Source organism: Capricornis sumatraensis, chromosome 9, assembly GCF_032405125.1.
Source record: "Capricornis sumatraensis isolate serow.1 chromosome 9, serow.2, whole genome shotgun sequence".
NCBI lineage: Eukaryota > Metazoa > Chordata > Mammalia > Artiodactyla > Bovidae > Capricornis > Capricornis sumatraensis.
The window spans coordinates 6,213,654-6,235,412 of NC_091077.1; the positions used below are offsets into that span (position 1 = coordinate 6,213,654).

At 48.4% G+C, this 21,759-nt stretch overlaps 1 protein-coding gene across 1 annotated transcript in view; it reads right to left on the minus strand.

Moving 5' to 3' along the window:
* Nucleotides 1–11,998, minus strand: part of UPF1 (UPF1 RNA helicase and ATPase) — a 33,009-nt gene extending 21,011 nt beyond the window's left edge. The window contains exons 1-2 of the mRNA XM_068979653.1: nt 11,777–11,998; nt 220–362 (exon numbers count right to left, since the gene is read on the minus strand). Coding sequence (XP_068835754.1) covers nt 220–362; nt 11,777–11,998 — 365 coding nt within the window. The remainder of the gene's footprint in view (nt 1–219; nt 363–11,776) is intronic.
* Nucleotides 11,999–21,759: the final 9,761 nt, after the last annotated feature.

Here is a 21,759-nt window from a genome sequence, read left to right on the forward strand (position 1 = left end):
GCTGGGAGAATCAGGGATGACAGAGGGTGCTGATCCCACTCTCCTGCCCAGGATGAGGGATTTATGTGTGTACAAGGGCTTGAGCAACCTTATTTCCAAGCACAGTGTTTCCAAGTGTCACAGTCCATGTGTCTTAGACGGGCCTCTGTAAAGTCAGAACTTGCATGTGGAAGGTGGGTGCTCTGGGAGGCAAGTCCCCCCCCGTACTGAAGCACTCACCTGCAGGCATGTACAGGGAGATCCTTTGTGTAATAGGTATCTTCTTCATCTTCTTCAAAGTTCAACTCGGCCAACAACTGGCTGGTCTTGGCCACGCTGTCGTCCACGGCCCCGTTCTGCAGGATGCCCTCAGGGCCACCAACCTATGGCAGAAGGGCAGCATCACCATGAAGGGCGGCAGTTTCTGGGCCTCAGCCCAGGCACCTGGCATCTCTCCACGTGAGCAGTCATGGCAACCTTCCCGTGAAGCACTGGCCTGCTCTCCACTGTGAGGCAGTCCAGCTTCTTCCGATGTGACTTCATACTCTCCTCCCTATCAAACCTGCCTGGCCAGAAACAGGGCACGCGCAGCAGAGGCCACCCGCCCTGCCACGTGCATACCCCAGCCAAACCCCATCTAACCACAAAGCCACACCCACCAGGATGCGGAGGGCCCAGAAGGAGCAAGAGGACAGCTCACAAACCAGGCATGGTCCCCCCGAGGACAGATGCGCAACGCCAGACCAGAGGGCCTGGAACCCCACCACGGTGAAGGGGCCGATCCCCCATTCCTCTGCCTAAGCACCAGAAGCAAAGGCTGAGACTCCTGCAGGCGTAGGAATGTGGTTCTCTTGCTAGTCCACAAATTTTCTTCACTGTCAGTTCCCCTCTCTGGAAGGCAGCCCTTAACCAGGAATTAGAAACTGAATGTTAAGACAATCTTCTAGTTTCAGGATACAATCGTACTAAATACACTACCTTTTGCATGTTGTAACAGCAAAAACATATGAACAGGCAACTTTAAGTAACCAAGCGGTGAACTTCACAGGCACTTCTGCTGAGCTCACACATCCATTCGTCGGCACACAGAGCTCATCCGAGGGGAAGAGACGCTCCTATTAGCTGCCCTCCAGGAACTGCCCCCTCAGACGGCAGCCAACAGTCCCCGTCACCCCCAGGGGCCACAGCCCACACGAAGCTGGGTCAAGCAGAGGGAGCAGCCTGTGACGAAGGACAGGGAGGGACAGGAGCCCCGGGTTTCTCTGAGCTGAGAGACGGGTCAGACACTGGCCTGGTGCCCTGGCAGAACCCCTGCCACACACAGCTGGCAGACTGAAACCATAACCCACGTCCACGCCGCGGAGGGTCGGCCAGGCCAGCCCCTGTCCACTGCTCCAGTCACCCATCTGAGCAGGAGAACACCACGTCTCCTGAGAAGGGCACCCCAGAAATTTCAAAGACGCATTCGGGTTGTCAAGGAAGCCAAGAGCCCGTTACAGGAATCCCTGTCTCCGTAATGGTCTCACCCAGATCAGAAGCCCATTTCAGTTTCTGCCACCACTTCAATATACTTTCATTTTCAGAACGCCCAGGTTAAATGTAAGGAGACTGTATGCTTTGTTTGGGGGAAATTTTTTTAAACAAAAAATCAGTATCAACTTTTGGGTTTTAGTGTCATGAAGATAATATTATTAACATCATCACAAGCACCTCTCTGTGAATCCCTGACCTCCTTTTAAAAAAATTTAAGTGGTTCTGTGGCATTAAGCACATCCACCTGGCTGTTCAAACACTGCCACCACCCACCTCCAGACCTTCCTCATCTTCTCAGACTGAAGCGCGGCCCGTCTTCCCGCCCTCAGGCCCTGGCAACCTCCATTCTACCTTGTTTCTATGGATTTTACTACTGCCACAGGGACTTCAGGTCAGTGGAGTCATGCCCTTCTGTGACTGCCTTATTTCACGGAGCACAAGGGGTTAAAGGCTCATCTATGTCATAACTGTGTCTGAATTTCCTTACTTTTAAAGGCTGAATAATATTCCATTGTACGGACACAACATTTTGCTTATCCATTCATCTGAAAATGGGCAGTTGGGTTGCTCTCGCCTTTTGGCTGTTGTGAACGATTTACTATGAAGTCCAAGTCTTTCTTCGAGTCCCTGACTTCAATTCTTTGGGGAATATACCCAGAAATGGAGTTGCTGGATCATACAGCTATTCTCTGTTTAACTTTCTGAGGAAGTTACTACTGTTTTCCACAACAGCTACACCATTTCACTTTCCCACCCACCAGCAGTGCACAAGGGTCCTAATTTTTCCACATTGCTGACAACACTTGTGGTTTCTGTTTGTTCTCGACAGTGGCCACCCTACTGGGTGTGAGGCAGTAACTCACCGTGGTTTCGATTTGCCTTTCGTGGATTGTAACGATGCTAAGGATCTTTCACTATGCTTGTTGGCCATTTGCATATCTTCTGTGAGGAAAAGTCTATTCAAGTGCTTTGCCCGTTTTTTCATCAGGCTGCTGAATTCCTTGTGGTGCTTTGTTTGTCCAAAGTCACCTCTCCTCCCGGCAGCACTCCCCCTGCCACGCACAGTGGCGGCACTGGGGTGAGGCTGCCGACAGAGAGCAATGCGTCTCTCGGGATGACCGCCGCAGCACACACACGCTGGTTTTCTCAGTGTGTGGCCAGATTACGGTACCTGGGTTTCACTTAATGGCCACATATATCATGCTACAGGAGACAGAAGGATGTGGGCCACAATCTCAAGCTCAGAAAAGTATTTACATTTTTAAATGGTTGAATTAAGTACCTCATAGTAGGTACTTAATTTGCTTCTTGTCCCACAAAGTCTAGAACATTTAGTACCTAGCACTTCAAGAAAATGTTTGCCAATATTTCACCAAAGACATACAGATGGCTAACAGGTACATGACAAGATGCTCAATGTCACTAATTATTAGAGAAATGCAAACCAAATGAGGTATCACCTCATATCAGTCAGAATAGCCACGACTAAAAAGGCTACAAATAATAAATGCTGGAGAAGGTGTGGAGAAAAAGGAACCTTCCTACACTGTTGGTAGGAATGTAAACTGGTACAGCCACAATGGAGGGTCCTCAAAAAACTAAGAACAGAGTTATCATATGACCCAGCAACCCCACTGCTGGGCACACATCCCGAGAAAGCTCTAATTTGAAAAGATGCGTGCCCCCTGATGCTCAGAGCAGCACTACTCACAACAGCTACGACACGGGAGCAGCCTCAATGTCCACCGACAGACGAGTGGGTGAGCTGTGGCGCGTACACACAACGGAGCATCACTCGGCCATCAAAAAGGACCAAACAGTGCCTCCTGCAGCAACGTGGATGGATGGGAGAGCATCGTATTAAGTGAAGTCAGACAGAGAAAAACAAGTATCATATGGTATCACTTATATGTTGGAATATTAAAAACAAGCAAATAAATAATGAAACAAATGAACTTATTTACAAAACAGAAAGACTCACAGACACAGAAAACAAACTTATGGTTTCCAAGGGGGCTCAGCGGGAAGGTGTTAACTAGGATTCTGAGACTGGCACATACACACGGCTGTGTATAAAACAGGTAAACAAGAGAGGTCTATAATATAAGGAGCTCTATTCAGTATCTTGTAATAACCCATAACAGAACAGAATCTGAAAAAGAATATGCATATGTATGTGTGTAACTGAATCACTTTGCTGTACACCTGAAACTAACACAGGACTTTAACTATACTTCAATTTTAAAAATGGTTAAAGGAAAGAAAAATGAAAATCTCACCAACTCCTAGAGAAGGAGCTCCTAAAATGTGTCATCAGGCTGCATAAACTTTTTTGTTCAAGGAAACATTAGTGATGTGGATCTTTACTTTCCTGAAATGCCAAAATTAGTATGTAGAGTAATACAGAAACCTGCGTGCCACCAGGGGCCCTCATTCTACCCATCCTGCCTCATCAGGCCTCAGACCGCACACTTCTCCCCTCAGAGGGAGGAGGGAACCAGCATCGGCAATGTGTGAGGCTCTTGGAAGCGGCGATCCTTTCTCTGCATCACTGTTATGAACCCTTCCGGCTTCACAAGAAGCAGGAACTCTCAGTCTGCTCTAGGAACTCTCCTGAGAGACAATGCAATACAGACAAGACAAAGTCAGATGGACTCTCCCTCAGCCTCTAAGGCAAGGAGACCAGAGAGGAGTCCAGACTCCCCAGCAGGCTCTCAGCTGTGTGGCTGGGAGTGTGGGTGTGACCCTTCTTACAAGGACTTTTGCACACGTACATGTGCATGTCCAACCCCTGCCCGGCCCGACTCCTGCCCTGCTGTGACCTGACCACAACACAGACTTCCATAGCTGGGTTGTTAGTTTCTCCCTCTACTTTCTGGAAAGTTTTAAGATAAACATTAACTTCAAAAATACATTTGACCTTAGAAACTATAATTAACTGAATTAAAGCACTAAAGAGTGCCTGGCAGAGAAGGCACACAACCCAAGCCAGGCAACATAACAGAAGGGAGGGGACGGTCCTTGTCCGGCACAGGACTGACTGAAGTTATCAACCCCTCAACTACAGCCAGGAGCCCTGGGTCCTGCTGGGCGCAAGAGGGGAAAGGCCTCCCCAAGCCTTCCCCTGGGCTCTCTGAGCACACCCCCAGGCACCAGGTCACTGGGTCTAGAAAGCCAAAGAAACAGTTTCCTCCCCACCTCTGCTCTGGACACTATGACCAAGGCCTTGCAGGGATTTTCTGCCAAGAGAGTTTCTTGTGACCCACTGCAGAATTCTGTGCACATCAGAGAAGCAGGAGGAAAAGTCACTTCATTCTCACGGAGGAAACGGACATTAATTAAAAATCACCACTAAATGTGTTGGTAAGAACTTTTAGACCACACATTACCCAAACCCTGTAAGCGTCAACCACTCACCATAAAATGGGCCTTCCTCTTGGTCCCTGAATGGGCCCGCTCCCCAGGCCTTGGCACTCACTACCCCCTTGGCTTCTGCACAGACAGCTCCTGGTCCTTCAGTCTCCGTCCACAGCACACCTCCAAGGGAGGTCACCCCTGACCCCATCTGAGGGATGCCAGTGGGGCCAGCTCTGCCTGTTCTGCTTCTTGCTATGACCCCAGCACCCAGAACTAAGCCCACACCCCAGTATGCTCTCACAGGACAGGCTCAATGAATACATCTTCTCATCCAAAATATAAACGTTGTGATGAAAAATGATTCATCATTTCCTCTTTTCTTCCACAGTCTAACTAAAGAAGAGTGAATGGGAAACTGCCTTTCCTGAGCTGGCCTGAGGCAGAGAGGAGCTACTGGGTCTCTGAGCCCTCAGGAACAGCCTAACAGAAGACCCCTCACCCTCAACTTTCGAAAAAGTTTCAAAACGACAGAGAATGAATGACCCGCTCATCCCCCATTTGGATCTACCAGCCACTCACATTTTACCAGGCTTGCTCTCTCCCTCTCTTGCTCTGCACAAGCACGCACACACACAAATACTTTTACTTTCCCGATCCACTTCAGAGTCACAGGCCCCAGGACAAGAGCTTTCTCCACATAGCCACAATATGAGCATCACACTCAGGAATAATGCTAATATAACACTGCTATCCAACACACATACACACACGTCCCCAGTGCCCTAATAACATTTTTTATAGTTTTCTAAATTCAAGATCCAGTTAATGATTACACATTGTGATATAATCTCTTAGCCTTCTTTAATCTGTTTTAATCACAAGAAACTATTGCGATTTGACCATTTTTGACCTGCAATGAAGGGGACTGCTCATGGCCCCACCCAGCACAGCAGCCCCTAAGCTTTGAGTTAAAGGGGCGCCACCTGCCTCCCCTTTTCTTGTTCTCATCGAGAGCTGAGCCCACCCCTGCAGTTCATTCCAAAGCTCATGAGTACCCTCAACCTGTCTGGGGTGGCTGAGGCTTACCTCACCCCTGACTACCCAGTTCTGGGGTCAGCCACTTTTCAGAGGAGCTCACAGACTGAAACAGGATCCACCCACACCTGCAGGGAGAAGCCAGACTGTGAGGAGAGGCTCGGTCCAGGAGGCAGGGCCCCTCACAGGACAGTGACCTGGACAGGATCCTGGCTCGGGGCATGAAAAGGAGAGAGAGAAGCTGCCCGGGAGAGCAGGGCCGGAGACACGACAGGCAGTCACGTTAATGCCAGACCTCGCAGGGGTCTGGGCCAGGTAAACAACGTGACTGTGGAGAAAGGAAGTCCCATGTATAAGACGATCCCGGAAAGACTACCGTTGGTGCTGTTCATCTGATAACAGCAGTGAGGCTACGAAGATGCCCTTTCTCTGTTTTTAAGAATGCATTCTAAATATTGTAGGTCTAAACGGCCGACTATCACTAACTCATATGGCTCAACCTCAGAAGAGCGAAATAAGTTGGATTTGCTTTAAAACACGTCAGAGAAGGAAAAGAAAAAGGAAAATCTTTACAATCATCAAACCAAGAAGAAAGAAGGGCAGGGTTTGCTTTCTTTACTTATACACGAGAGAATCCATAACATACATTTTTATACAATACAGGTGGACAAAGTGCTGCCTGGAAACTGTCAGCTCTGCAGAGCCATGCACTTGAGCGATGGAAGACAAGCACAGCCAAACGCCTTCCACCCGGGGACAAGGAGTGGCGCGCCAGGCTCACGTCACCCCCAGCCGGTGAGCTACGAGAGGAGCTGGAGTGGACGGGCAGGTGCCATCCTCAGTCGTGACAAAGGTCCCCAAAGCTCCACAGGCTGCCTAAGCCAACTGGAGGTCTAGAGGCCATCCCAGCCCAGTCCACAGGGGTCCCGAGAAGCCGGGTTTGGCTGTCCAGCTCGCAAGCTGCTACTGGACCAGCACACGTTTAAAAAGGCACAAGAGGATCTGATGCCAGCTGTGGGGCCCCAAGAGGAGGAAGGGCCACCTGGTACATGAGCATTCTCTGTCACACACACAGAAGGCTACACACCTGACCCCAGCACTCTCTACCTGAATCCCCCTTCTAGCTCCAGCCACACTCTGCCAGGCCTCCCGCCATCTAAGGGCCCCGCTCTCAAGTGAGCTCACAGCACCCCTCAGCAGCAACACAAGGCTCCCAGATCGAGCTGGGCCCCTCGGTGTAGACACTGGCCCTTGCCTGCACTCGCTAGCCCTCCATGCCAAGCCCTGCGTTCCCTGCCAAGTGGGCGCACCTTCCTGAACGACTTAAGGATTTCACTTTCACCACTCGTAAAGGCTTTCACTTTGCCGGGCAGACCACCCCCTCCTCTGGACCCTCACTGTCCCCACGGCCAACTGCAGACTGGGCAGCACCTGCCATTTCTAATACAGCAGCTGCAGTTGACGAAGGACTCACTCTGCCCCCCAGCAGGAATCACCACCCACAGCGCTCCTGGAGCACAGGAGAACGCAGAAAGGGAAGTACTGAGGGGCAGCCGTCGAGAATCAGGCCAAGGAGGGGAGCCTGGGAGCCTGCGTCGAGGGAACTGAAGAACAGACCCACGGGGCGCGCGGGCTCATTACTGAGCGGGTGGCCAAGCCTCCGCACTCCGGTGCAGAACCCACACAGGCCACACACGTCCCCGACGGGCCGGCTGAAGTGGCCAAGTGTGGGCTCACCCGATTCCCTACCTCAGGGCTTTAACAAGAGACTACCAAGATCAGCAGGAGCAAAACAGAAGAGGAAAGAACGGTGGCATGAAGGAGAAGAGAAGACAGTGAGTGGCTGTCTGATGGCTGCACAGCTTAAAAAAAAAAACAAAACCCACGAATCAAACACTTAAAAACAAGAGGACTCCATGGTGTATGATCATACCTCAGTCAAGCTGTTTGAAAGATGTCTCCTTTTTGGTTGTGGGACCTACATTGATAGAGAATTTTGCTATTGTGTTAGTGTTCAAACTTCCCCCTCAATCATGCTAAATCTGGGTAAAGAAATTAATTGGGCAAACAGAGTTAGAAGCTATTTCAGCTATTCAGCACTAAGCTACGTAAGTCCTCCCTTTTTGTTTTCAAACCCCGGAAATCCAATAAAAGACAAGTGCTACAGAATACTTGCCAGAGCGCCTGTGAGGTTCGCAGCATCTTATCTCCAATTTCCTCAAAGCGTACTATGTCACAGTTGTACTAACCAAGTCTTCACACAACCAAAAAAGGTCCACACAAATTTTAAACTCACCATTTTCAGGAACCCTGGGACTGTAAGGAACTCACTCCTCATCATAAGCTAAGGGCCAGGAATGAGAGGACGATCTGTTTACCTAGATAGTCAAGGATGCGTCAGGACAACCTTCCTGGACTTCTGAAGGCAGCCAGCATTTGAAAGCAAGGTAGCAGCTCTTTACAGCTTCTAAAAGCGACACACACTGATGTCTGTAAGTACTCATGAATCCATCACCCCAGCCTCGTCCTGCCTTTGTCATCCCCTCCCTGCTCTCCTCCCCTCCCCGCAACCGCTGTCCTACCTTCAACCTCATAGGTTACTTGGCACTTTCTAGAGTTTCATGAGAAGGATCATATACACTCTTTTTTTAAGCACATCTTTCACTCAATGCGATCATTCTGAGACGCGTCCACGCTGCTGTGTGCATCCGTGGTTCACTCCTTTTTGTTTGGTAGTGTTCCCAGCTCAACATTTCCATCGTCCTAACTCAGTGTTTGGAGGAAACACGACAGCAGCACCAAGGGGAACTATTACAGCTAAGCAGGCCAGAAGGCCTGTGAACTCACCGTTCCATGCCCCTGGAGACGTTGGGAGACAGGCCCCAAAAAGGGTCGAACACTCAAAGGAAAACTGTTGCCTTATCTTAAGGACACCTGACAGGGCTGTGACAAATATCAGTTCGTTTCATAAATAAGAAAACAAGTGTTATCTGAACCAACTCAGTTCACCTCAGCGTGCCATTCTCCCTGCCGCCCCAAGACACACATGTGTTACCTAAACCTTCAGGCAAAACCAAAGCTGGCAGTCAAGACTGATGTTAAAGGTGATATCAGTGATATAGAAAGCTACACATCAGAAAACAGTCTGGTAGCCCCTGAAAAGGTAACAGGCAGCTGTCACCAGACCACCCAGAATTTCCACTGAAGGCTTACACCCACACAGCAATTTGTACCCAGATGTTCACGGCAGCATTTCCCACAGTAGCCAAGCCGAAGGCCCACCAACAGACAAGGAGATAAACAAAGCATCTGTGCACGCTACGGAGCACCACTCAGTCATGTAAAGGGATGCAGCAGACACGTGCTACAACGCGGGTGAGCCTTGAAGCCATACTCAGTGACTGAGCAAATGACCACAGGCACAGTCGGACCACATACAGTCCATTTACACGAAAGGTCCAAAGTAGGTAAACAGAGATCAGTGGTTGCCTGGGGTTAGAGAAGGGAGGACTGGTAGACTGAGGGGCACTAGGTTTCTTTCCATGGCGATGAAAATGTCCTAAAATCGACCGTGGGCAAGGCTGCACAACCCTATACTAAAGCCACTGAGGAGTACACTCGGAATGGCTGGGTGTATGGTATATGAATTCTATCCCAATAAAGCTATGGAACAAAAGTAGTTGCCCGGCACTTGACAATTCACAGCCACTCATCCAAAAAGATAAAATCAAAAGGCACCCAGAATAGAAGCCCCACCGTACATTCGGTTATACAGCAAGTCTTGAGGACAAATAAGGGAAAACTCCCCAAATGTCGTAGGCAGCCAATGCCACCAACACAGGAGATAATCAACTTTTCACTCCCCTTCCCCAAACACAAATCCAAAGTTAGGCTACAGGTGGGTGGGTCACCAGAGTTACTTAAAAGTGAAAAAGGACAAACCCCTTTGGTGTCATAACAAGTGAGCTCAGCTGTAATGTTTCCCTCTGGCGGAGTGTTTCAATGCTCTTATTCAGTACAGTTCGGTGTTCAGGTGCAGTAAAAGGAATCAATTACTGTAAAGCAATTATCCTTCAATTAAAAAATAAGTAAATTTAAAAAAAAAAGAAATCAATTACTTCCACAGAAAGAGAAAGACACGCCCCACAATTAATCAAAAACAGAACCCAAGGGACAAAACTAGAACTCAGAGCTGACCCAAGTTTGCTGTTTTACAGTCTACAGTTTAAAAAGGATTTGCAATAAAACAATAACGTTCCACAAAACAGCCCTGAACTGCCACGGATCGTGGCACACTGCTCAGCCAAGAGATCTTTAGCCTCCGTCTGCTGGACACACTGGACACAAATTACAGACAGCACTATCTGGTCTATTCATTCAAACATGAGTCCAGATTTCAGGTATGTTTAAAAGTAACAAAAATACAGCTGTTGCTTCCATGTTACCGCTGTGGAAACAGCATCCACAGAGCATGAAACTACTCTGGTAACAGGTGTTATCATGAGCTTACAGCAGCTCACTTATTTCCCAAGCACACTCTCCCTTCCCCCATGATATATCAACAAAACAGAAAAAACACAGATATGTGCACACCTGTTCTCCCTGATGCCCCACCCATTAAGCTTCTATTTTTAAGGAATCTGGGGTTAGAATGAGTCAAATGTTTTCTGCTTCTATTAGGGGCTAAAAGAAAGTCCAAGTGGGTGGTCTACCCACGGGAGTGACTCAATCAACTAGAATGCAAGCCCCCAGGAGACAGTTTCAGCTCACGCTGGCTGAAGCTGGACTGGCTCCCCCACTCTGGCAGTGGGTCCTCATGCGAAGGGACACCTGTGACAAGGTGAAGCCTATAGCTCCTCTGTGGCTGAGAATTCAGGAAAATAAATGAGGGAGGTGCCAGGCACAGGAATGGAATTTGAGACCCACAGGATGATGGCTACAATCCTGGGGAGCCTAGCCCAAGACCATAGCCAGCGCCCTCTCCCATCCCGGGTCAGGGACCCAGATCCAGGAAGTGTATGCCGGATACACTCTCATAACACAAACCCAAATTTAAAATAACCAAGCAGCCTTTGCTGAATGTTCACATCATCAAGAACAAAAGTTCCTGACGTGGCAGAGCCACATATATAAAACCCACTACCACTCACCCACTGGAGGAACAAACTCAAAACCAACTTTTCCAAGGCAGGGCTGCGGAGTTACGTAACAGGTCGGTTTCAGCAACAGGCAATGCAAGAAGAAAAAACAAAACGCAAACTGCCTCCTCAACAATCTTAAAAGTCTGCGAGCTTAGGGTCCTCTACTGAATGCAGAAATTCCGTTTCTGCTGGAGGAGCCTCAGCCCTCCTCTCGCTGCACAGTGGGCATGAATGAGGGCAGGGGTGCCCAGACTGCGACCACAGGTAAGGGGGTGGGGCAGCGGTCGGATGAGACTGAGGGGGAAATCGGCGCAGATCAGGAGCTGGCTTGAGCGGGGCACTGACCCAGCTGAAGGAGAACTCGGGGACAAGTCACCCCTGCCCAGGCCAGAGACGGACCTAGGACCGGTCACTTCGGACAGGCCCGGAAGGGGACTTGGGACCGATCAGCTAACACTCAGTCTGGAACTAGATTCTGAGATCACTCGAGAGAGAGAGACCAGAGAAGGACTTGAAGTAGGTTTACCCGGGTCGGGCTGGAGAGCAGAAACTGGAGGCACGTTACTCCGGACCTGTACTGAGCGGGAGATACCCGGCCGGGTCACTCTGGACCAGGCGGGACTGCAGGAGGCCGAGCAGATCAGCCCCGGCACGGCCGGAGGGGAAACCCGACCAGGTCCCCCGCCGCCGAGGCCCGGCCCCGGCTTCCGGCGCCGCCATGTGCCGCTCACCTGCGCGTCGAGCTGTCCGGCCGCCGCGCCCGGGCCGGCTCCGACCGGGGCCCCCGCGCCGCCACCTCCGGGGCCGCCGGGGGGCGTCTGCGTCTGGCTGGGGAGGGTGAAGTCGGTAAACTCGAACTCGGAGCCCTGGGTGTCGGCGCCGAGCAGCTCGGCCTCCTCGGTGTCCAAGAAGGTGAGCGTCTGCGAGCTGGGCCCGTACGCCTCCACGCTCATTGTGCCGCCGCGTAGGGCCCTCAGGCCGGCTCCGCGCCGCACTCGAGCCCGCCGCCGCGCTGAGGCCTAGGCCGCAAGCCTCGGGTCGCCGCCGCCGCCGCCGCGTCCGCGCCCCTGGACCGGCTCAAAACGCCCGCCGCGGAGCGAGCCGGGTTGAGAGTCACGCGCGCCTAGCCGCTGAGCCCCTCAGCTCCGCCGCTTCCTTCGGGGCCGCTCGCCCTCGCAGCCCCCGGCAGGAACCGCCGCCACCGCCGTCGTCGCCGCCGTGCGCGTGCGTGAGGCCGGCGCCGGCGCAGGTGCGCGTGCGCGAGCCCGACGACGGCGCAGGCGCGCGCGCTCCGCGAGGACGCCTTCAACCGCGCCCGTACTGCCGGAGCCGAGCGGGCAGACGCGGCGCGCAGCGCGCACGCGCGGGGGCGGGGCTTCCAACCGCCGCCCGGGCGACCACACGAGTTCATGGGTCCGCCTCTGCCGCTGCCTGTGGCTCTCGGGCAGCGGGACGTGCGGCCGTGGTCGTCTGTGCCCCTAGAAGCGGCGACAGTGCCATGGGGTAATTGAGCGCCAGCTGGATGCCTTACCGAGGTGGAACACCCAGCTGGGGAGGCTTGGCGAGGAAAGTGTGGTGCGTCCCCTTCACTCGGAGAAACTCCCTGGGCTAGTTTCGCCAAATCTTTAAGATGAGGGCGCATGGCACATAGTAGCTGCTCAGTGTGCACTGGTTGAATAAGTGAGTGGGGACAGTCCTTACCACAGAGCCTAGCACGCAGAAAAGGTGGTTGCTGCTGCTCTGGACAATGGTATTATTCAGAGGCATGAAATAACAGCAATTGGGAGCATCGCTCTGGGTTGAAACCCGAACCTGGCCACCTACTGGCTGTGTGACTTTAATTATACCAGCGATTTTACCTCTCGGAGCCTAGCGTTTCCTCAGCTGGGAAAAGGAAATAATAGCCATTAAGATGGGATGAGGGGAACTTTCCTGGTGGTCCAGTGGTTAGGAATCTGCCTGCCAATACAGCAGACACTGTTTGATCCCTGATCTGGGGTGAGCCCACATGCTGTGGGGCAACTAAGCCCCTTGGACCACAACTACTGAAGCCCAGACCCCCTACAGGCAGTGCTCTGAAACAAAAGAAGCCGCTGCACTGAGAAGCAAGTGTACCACAGCTAGAGAGTAGCCCTGCTAAATCGTGTGAGGAGCATCCAAGACCCAACACAGCCAAAAATAAATAAAAAGGTGGAATGAGGAATAAACGAGCTACTCTTTACTCCCAGGTATTTACAAAGAAAAGTTCCATGTGGACAGGGCTGACTGTTCCTCACATGGTCTTCTCTGTGGGGACAATAACTGCCCACACAGGAAAGGTGCACAGTAAAAGTTTAATTACTAGTTTATGAGCCTTACTCTCCTAACTCCTAGCCCCAGCTTCCTTTTCTGTAAAGTGTCTTGGAGAACCCCCCACTTCCCAAGATTCTGGGACTAAATACTTGAAGTCAGTTCACAGGGCCCCTGGTTTGCATGGCTGTTCCTAAAGTTCCAGATGCTGAATGATTCCCCATTTTCCAGTATTCCTGTCATGACATGATAAAAGATTCCTTTTTCCTTCTTCACATCTTTTTTGGCTTCCTGTGCATGAAAACGTGGGAATATAAAAAATGAATCATTAGGTGCTCCCCCCCCCACTACAGGAAGACACAGTTTAAGGGAGAATCCTAGCAAGCTAACAGATGCTTTCAATAAAATGCAAAGCCCTCTATGGAAAGTATCCAGTCGAATTGGTAGAATCATTTGAGATCAATCTGGTAAAACTTAGCAGTTTCAGTGCATGCCCTGCCCTGCCCTTGACCTAGTAATTCCACTTCTAAGGATCTCCTCTTTTTTCCTACATAGCCTCACATTTGCAAAACGACATTGTGGATGATACACTAAAACATATCAATTTAACACAGAAGAAGTTAGTAATGGAAGAATTGAAAACAGACATGACATACAGAAAGCAAATAGCAAAATGGCAGAAATAAGTCCTTATCAATATTACACTAAATGTAAATGAATTCAATGCTCCAGTTAAAAGGCAGAGGTTTTCAGAGGGTTTTTTTGTTTTTGTTTTTGTTTTTAAATCATGGTTCAGCTATGCTGTCCGCAAAAAAAAAATCATTTTTTTTTTCTCTTTGCCACTTGGCATGTGGGATCTTAGTTCCCTGACCAGGGATCAAACCCATGCTCGCGCGTTGGTAGTGCAGAATCTTTACCACTGGACTGCCAAGGAAGTCCCCAAAGACTCACTTTAGATGCAAAAACAAAAAGTAACTGGATGGGAAAGGATACTCCAGGCAACTAGTAACCGAAAGAGCGCTATATTAGCTATACTAGTATCAGATAAAACAGATGTTAAGACAAAAATAGTTACTTGAGACAAAAAAAAATTATATAATGATAATGATAAAATTTCAATCTATCAGGAAGAAATAATAATTATAAACATGAAAGCACCTAACAACAAAACCCAAAAATACATTAAGAAAAATGTGATAAATTGAAAGAAATAATTCAACAGTAACTATAGTTTACTATCAAGGAAAGGAGTCAAAAGCTTGTGAAGTCACTCAGTCGTGTCTGACTCTTTGCTACCCTGCGGAGTATAGCCCACCAGGCTCCTCTGTCCATGGGATTTTCCAGGCAAGACTACTGGAGTGGGTTGCCATTTCCTTCTCCAGGGGATCTTCCTAACCCAGGAATCGAACCCAGGTCTCCCGCATTGCAGGCATATGCTTTAACCTCTGAGCCACCAGGGAAGCCCAGGAAGATGAAAATGTTAGAGCAGATTTATCATTTAAGATCTCCTCACCTCCCTAAGCTTTTGAAGATGGATATGGTTACCACAATGGACAGCAGAGTCAAAGGAGCAATCCAGAGAGAAAAAAAGCAGCAATCAGAAGAGTCTGACTTATAGAGCCTTATGGCATTGACTAGCTGATCATGGCATTCTTAGAAGTAAGATAGTTGGGAAGCCTACTAAATTCTTACTTGGTCTGTTTAAGCAGAAAAGTTCTAGGTCATGTGAATAAAAGTCTAATTTGAATCTTAAAAATGGAGTATCATGGCCCCTCAGTCAATTCTCAGACCTGATCCAATTCACAAACCCAGAACATCTTTAATGAAGAAGAGGCTGAGTCCCCTTGAGGAAGGACCCAGTACACTACCAAAAATTCTTATATTAACCTTTCTCCCAGTCTTCTCCAACGGAACCTTTGGCCCTTTGCCAAGGTGAACATGCACTGGGCTAAAGGAAATACTTAGGCCTTTCACAGATTACCAGACAGTGGCTGTGAACCAACACAAATCTCAGGACACCCAAAACATCACTGTGGTCCATCAGTCAGAGCAGGGGCTTAATGGAAGTCAAGTTATCACTGGAATTTTATCTGGTTCATTTTCCGGCGGATCCCTGAATTCACCTTGTGTTGTATCTCCAGTTCTGGAATGCATAATTGGAATAGATACACTTAGCAGCTGGAAGAACCCTCACATTTGTTTCCTGACCTATGGAGTGAGAGCTATTATGGTGGGAAAGGTCAAGTGAAAGCCACTAGTACTGTCTCTTCCTAATAAAATAGTAAACCAAAAATAATACTGCGTTCCCGGAGGGGTGGAAGAGTGTCAATTAGGGGTGGAATTAGTGTCACCATTAAGGACTTGAAAGATGCAATTGAATGCACATCCCCATTCAGTTCTGCTATTGGGCCTGTGCTGAGGACAGATGGAGCTTGGGGAATGACGGTGGGGAATCACAAGTAACTGGGTAGTTGACTCCAGTTGCCCTACCAGATGTGGTTTCATTCCTTGAGCAAATAAACACATTCTCAGTATCTGGTATGCAGCTATAGAGGTGGCAAATTCCTTTTCTCCATCCTTGTCCAAGACCGGAAGCAGTCTGCTTTCAGCCGGCAGAGCCAGCAATATTCCTTCACCGTCCTACCTCGGCGGTGCATCAGCTCTCCAGCCATAAGTCATACTTTAGTTTGCAGGTATTTTGATCAAATTACCCTTTCACAAGGTGTCACATTGGTCCATTATATTGATGACATTATGCTTATTGGACCTAGTGAACAAGAAGTAGCAATGATTCCAAACTTAATGGTAAGACATTTGTATGTCAGAGGGTAGGAAATACATTCAGCAAAAATTCAAGGCTCTTCTAGCTCAGTGATATTTTTAGAAGTCTTTCTTATATTCAGTTGACCCAAGATTTCTCTTTGGCCCTAGATTCCAGAAGATCCTGCAAAACATGCAGATCCCACCAGAAGTGGACAGCTGGAAAGCTACAGCCTCTCTGTGACAGCCCTGAAGGACAGCCATGAAGGGGAGTCCTCCCGGTGGGCAGAACTTCAGCCAGTGCACTTAGCTGTTTGTTTCGCTTGGAGGGAGAAATGGCCAAATGTATGACTGCACACTGATCCATAGGCTGGAGCCAGTGGTTCTGTTGGATGGTCAGGGATTTGGAAGGAACACGATTGGAATTTGGGGGACTAGAAAGTCTGGGGAAGACTGTGTGGATAGACCTCCCTGAATGAGAGGGTGGGGAATGTGAAGTTACTTGTATCCCATGTGAATGTTCACAAAGGCTGAACTCAACAGGGGAGGAGTTTAATAATCAAATGGACAAAGTGACCTGTTCTGTGAATACAAGTGAGCTTCCCTCCCCAGCCACTCCTGCCCCCATGCAATGGACCACATCAACAAGTGATCAAGGTGGCAGGGATAGAGGTTATGCACGAGCTCCACCATATGGACTTCCATTCACTAAGGCCAGTACAACTATCAGTTAGTTCATTTCAGTTGCTCAGTTGTGTCTGACTCTTTGCAACCTGTGGACTGCAGCACGCCAGGCTTCCCTGTCCGTCACCAACTCCCAGAGCTTGCTCAAATTCATATTCATTGAGTCGCTAATGCCATCCAACCATCTCATCCTCTGCCCTCCCCTTCTCCTCCTGCTTTCAATCTTTCCTAGCATCAGACTCTTTTCCATTGAGTCAGTTCTTCATATCAGGTGGCCAAAGTACTGGAGTTTCAGCTTCAGCATCAGTCCTTCCAATGAATATTCAGGATTGATTTCCTTTAGGATTGACTGGTTTGATCTCCAAGAGACTCTCAAGAGTCTTCTCCAACACCACAGTTCAAAAGGATCAATTCTTCAGTGCTCAGCTTTCTTTATGGTCCAACTCTCACGTCTATACATAACTACTGGAAAAGCCATAGCTTTGGCTAGATGGACCTTTGTTGAGAAAGTAATGTCTCCGCTTTTTAATATGCTGTCTAGGTGGGTCGTAGCTTTTCTTCCAAGGACCAAGCATCTTTTAATTTCATGGCTGCAGTCACCATCTGCAGTGATTTTTGGAGCCCCTCAAAATAAAGTCTGACACTGTTTCCATTGTTTCACTGTCTATTTGCCATGAAGTGATGGGCCAGGATGCCATGATCTTTGTTTTCTGAATGTTGAATTTTAAGCCAGCTTTTTCACTCTCCTCTTTCACTTTCATCAAGAGGCTCTTTAGTTCAAGGATTTTCCTGCCAATGCAGGGGACATGAGTTCAATCCCTGGCCTGGGAAGATTCCACATGGCTCAAGGCAACTAAGCCTGTGAACCACAACTACTGAGCCTGCATACTGCAACTACAGAAGCCCTTGTGCCTAGAGCCTGTGCTCCAGAAAAAGAGGAGCTGCCACCAGCCCGTGCAATGCAAATAAGAGCAGCACCCGCTCACCACGACTTGAGAAAGTCCACTCACAGCAACAAATATCCAACACAACCAAAAATAAATAGAGAGAATACATTAAAACTATCACCTGTGGGATTCTAGAAAGTCTCGTCTACCACCATGGTGTTCCATACAGCATTCTTCTGATTGAGAAGCTCACTGCACAGCAAATGAAAATGAAGCGTGGCAAGGAATTCATTGATCTTACCATATTCCCCATCATCCTGGAGCAGCTGGTTTGATAGAGTTATAGAATGGCCATTTGAAGACTCAGTTACAGGACCAGCAAGGTGCAGGGCTGAGGCACGGTTGTCCAAGAGGCTGCATGTGGTCTGAATCTGATAGGCAAGATTCACGGACCCAGGAACTGAGGTTTGGATATGGGAGTGGCATCATCCACTATTACCACTAGGGATACCTAGCAAAAAATTTGCTTCCTGTCATTGTGACCTATGCTCTGCTGGCCTAGAGGTCTTTATTTCATTTTTGTATTTATTTTTTGGTTGCACTCGTGTGGCATGTGAGCTCCTAGTTCCCCAACGAGGTATCGAAGCCTCAACCCGGCACTAGGAGCACAGTGTGTTAACCACTAGACCACCAGGGAAGTCCCAAGGTCTCTATTTCAAAGGGAGGAGTGATTAGCCTGGGAGAAAAACAATGATTCTATTGAACTGGAAGTTACAGCTACCTGGCCACCTGGCCATTTTGGGTTCCTCAGGCCCCTGAATCAACAGGCAAGGAAGGGGGTTACTGTGCTGGCTGAGATGATGGATCGTGCTGTCCAAGAGGGAGAGTAGCCTGCTACTCCACAATGGAGGTACGGGAGAATGTCTGGACCACAGGAGATCCATGAAGGCATCTGTTAGTATTGTCGTTTGTTGTTTAGTCACTAAACTGTGTCCGACTCTTTGAGACCCCATGGGCTGCAGCACACCGGGCTTCCCCATCCTTCACCATCTCCCAGAATTTGCTCAAATTCATGTCCGTTGAGTCAGCGATGCCATCCAACCATCTCATCCCCTGTGGTCCCCTTCTTCTCCTGCCCTCAATCTTTCCCAGCATCAGGGTCTTTTCCAGTGAGTTAGCTCTTTGAATCAGGTGGCCAACGTATTGGCGCTTCAGCTTCAGCACCAGTCCTTCCAGTGAATATTCAGGGTTGATTTCCTTTAGTTTCCTTTAGACTGGCTTGATCTCCTTGCAATTCAAGGATCTCTGGAGAGTCTTCTCCAGCACCACAATTCAAAAGTATCACTTTTTCGACACTCAGCCTTCTATATGGTCCAACTCTCACAGGAGTATTATCATAGTCGTGTGATTAAGGCCAATAAAGAACCACAACCCAGTTCAGTCAGGACTACGAATGGTCCAGACCCTTCAGGAATGAAGTTTTGTGTCACTCAATGAGGTAAAGAACCACGATCGCTCAGGTGCTTGCGGAGGGCAAAGGGGATATGGAACAGGTGGTAGAAGAAGGCAGGTAATACCAGCTATGACCACATGACCAGTTACAGAAATGAAGACGGAAATCATCACGAGTACATCTTCCTTTCTAAAAATATATTTATTTATTTATTTATTTTTAATTGAGGGATAATTGATCCATAATATTGTGTTGTTTCTGCCAACCCTTCCTCTATTTATTTATTTTTTTGCTGTGAATGTGTGTGTAATATCTCTATAGCAAATATCTTTGCTTTCCTCATCTTATCCTCTGACCATGTAATGATATATTACTTTATTTATTTGACTGTGCCAGGTCTTAGTTCTGGCACACAGAATCTTCAAACGTCATTGCTGAATGCAAGATCTTTTCTGTAGGATCTTTTCACTGTAGCATGTGAACTCTTAGTTGCAGTGTGTGGGACCTAGTTTCCTGACCGGATGGAATCAGCAATTGGTAGCGTAGAGTCTTAACTGCTGGACCACCTGGGAAGTCCCAACATTCAGTATATTGACTATAGCACAACATTTAAGTAGTCCTGAATATTCACTGGAAGGACTGATGTTGAAGCTGAAGCTCCAATACGTTGGCCACCTGATTCAAAGAGCTGACTCATTTGAAAAGACCCTGATGCTGGGAAAGATTGAGGGCAGGAGGAGAAGGGGGTGACAGAGGATGAGATGGTTGGATGGCATCACCGACTCAACGGACATGAGTTTGAGTAAACTCCGGAAGTTGGCGATGGACAGGGAGGCCTGGCGTACTGTAGTCCATGGGGTCACAAAGAGCTGGACATGACTGAGTGAATGAACTGAACTTCACATCATAGTATTTAACTTACAGGATATCGAGGACAAAAGTAAATATCACCCAAGGACTTTGTATTCTCTGCTAGAGAAAGGGTTAGTACATTTTCACTGTACTTGTGTTAGGTAAGTTGTAATGGTGTTAGGTTAAAGTATGACCTGGTTAGCATCTTTTTTTGAAAATTAAGTGTGGTTTAAGGAGATGGGTATGATTGCCAAGTTGACAAGAGGTGGACTTGTGATGGTTAATTTTGGGTGTCAATTGCACTAGGCCATGGTATCCAGATATTCAGTCAAATATTATTCTAGATCTCTATGAAGGTATTTTTTTGATGAGATTAACATATGAATATTAACACTGAAATGAGTCAGGCCCAGAGGGACAAATACCATATGATTCCACTCCTGTGAGATACTGAGAACAGGCAAATTCATTAAGACAGGAAATGGAATGATGGTTGCCAGGATATGGAGGAGGGGGTTTGCAAAAGATACAGGGTTTCTTTGGGAGATGACAAGAATGTTCTGGAATGAGATAGTGGTGGTGGTTGTGTAACATTGTGTGTATACGAAAAATCAATGAATTGTCATATTTTTGTGTGTTTTGTTTCTGTTTTGGCCACACTGCATCGCTTGTAGGGTCTTAGTTCGCCAACCAGAGGTCAAACCTGTGCCCAGAATCCTAACCGCAGGACCACCAGGGAACTTCCAATGAATTGTCTACTTTAAATTTTATGCTACAGGATTTTGCCTCAATTTAAAAGTTGCCCAACATTTTGGAATGTGACTGGACTTTAGTGACTTGCAGCTAATGAATAGAAGGCAATATAGAAGGTGACAGAAGTAACTGCATGAAGCTGGAGGAACTGGGGATTCTGCCTTGCCCTCTGCTGGCCACTTACTCTAGGTTAAGCAAGCCACCACGTCCTGAGGACCAGGGAGAGGAAACTAAAACCTCTCAAGTGGAGACAGACTTTATTTTTTTGGGCTCCAAAATCACTGAGGATGGTAACCGCAGCCATGAAATTAAAAGACACTTGCTTCTTGGAAGAAAAGCTATGACAAACCTAGATAGCATACTAAAAAGCAGAGACATCATTTTGCTGACAAAGGTCTGTATAGCCAAGGCTGTGGTTTTTCCAGTAGTCACGTACAGATGCGAGAGTTGGACCATAAAGAAGGCTGAGCGCCGAAGAATGGATGCTTTTGAACTGTGGTGCTAAAGAAGACTCTTGAGAATCCCTTGGACTGCAAGGAGATCAAACCAGTCAATCCTAAAGAAAATCAATCCTGAATATTCACTGAAGGGACTGATGCTGAAGCTGAAGCCCCAACACTTTGGTCACTTGAAACGAAGAACTGACTCATTAGAAAAGACCCTGGTGCTGGGAAAGACAGGGCAGGAGGGGGGGGGCAACAGAGAATGAGATGGTTAGATGGCATCACCAACTTGATGGACATGAGTCTGAGCAAGCTTCGGGAGATAGGGGAGGACAGAGGAGCCTGGTGTGCTACAGTCCATGAGATGGCAAACAGTTGGACACGACTGAGCAACTGAGAAACGGTGACTGTCAGGCAGCACCTGCTGCCCCCCGCATGTGGTGGTGAGCTCTGCGGCCTCAGGAGCGTGTCCTTTAGCTGCAGCTCTAGCCACCATCTTGACCTCAAGCTCCGAAGGGACTCGGAGCCAGAAATGCCTGGGCAAGCCACTTTCTAATTCCTGACCTATGGAAACTATGAGATAACAAGTGCTT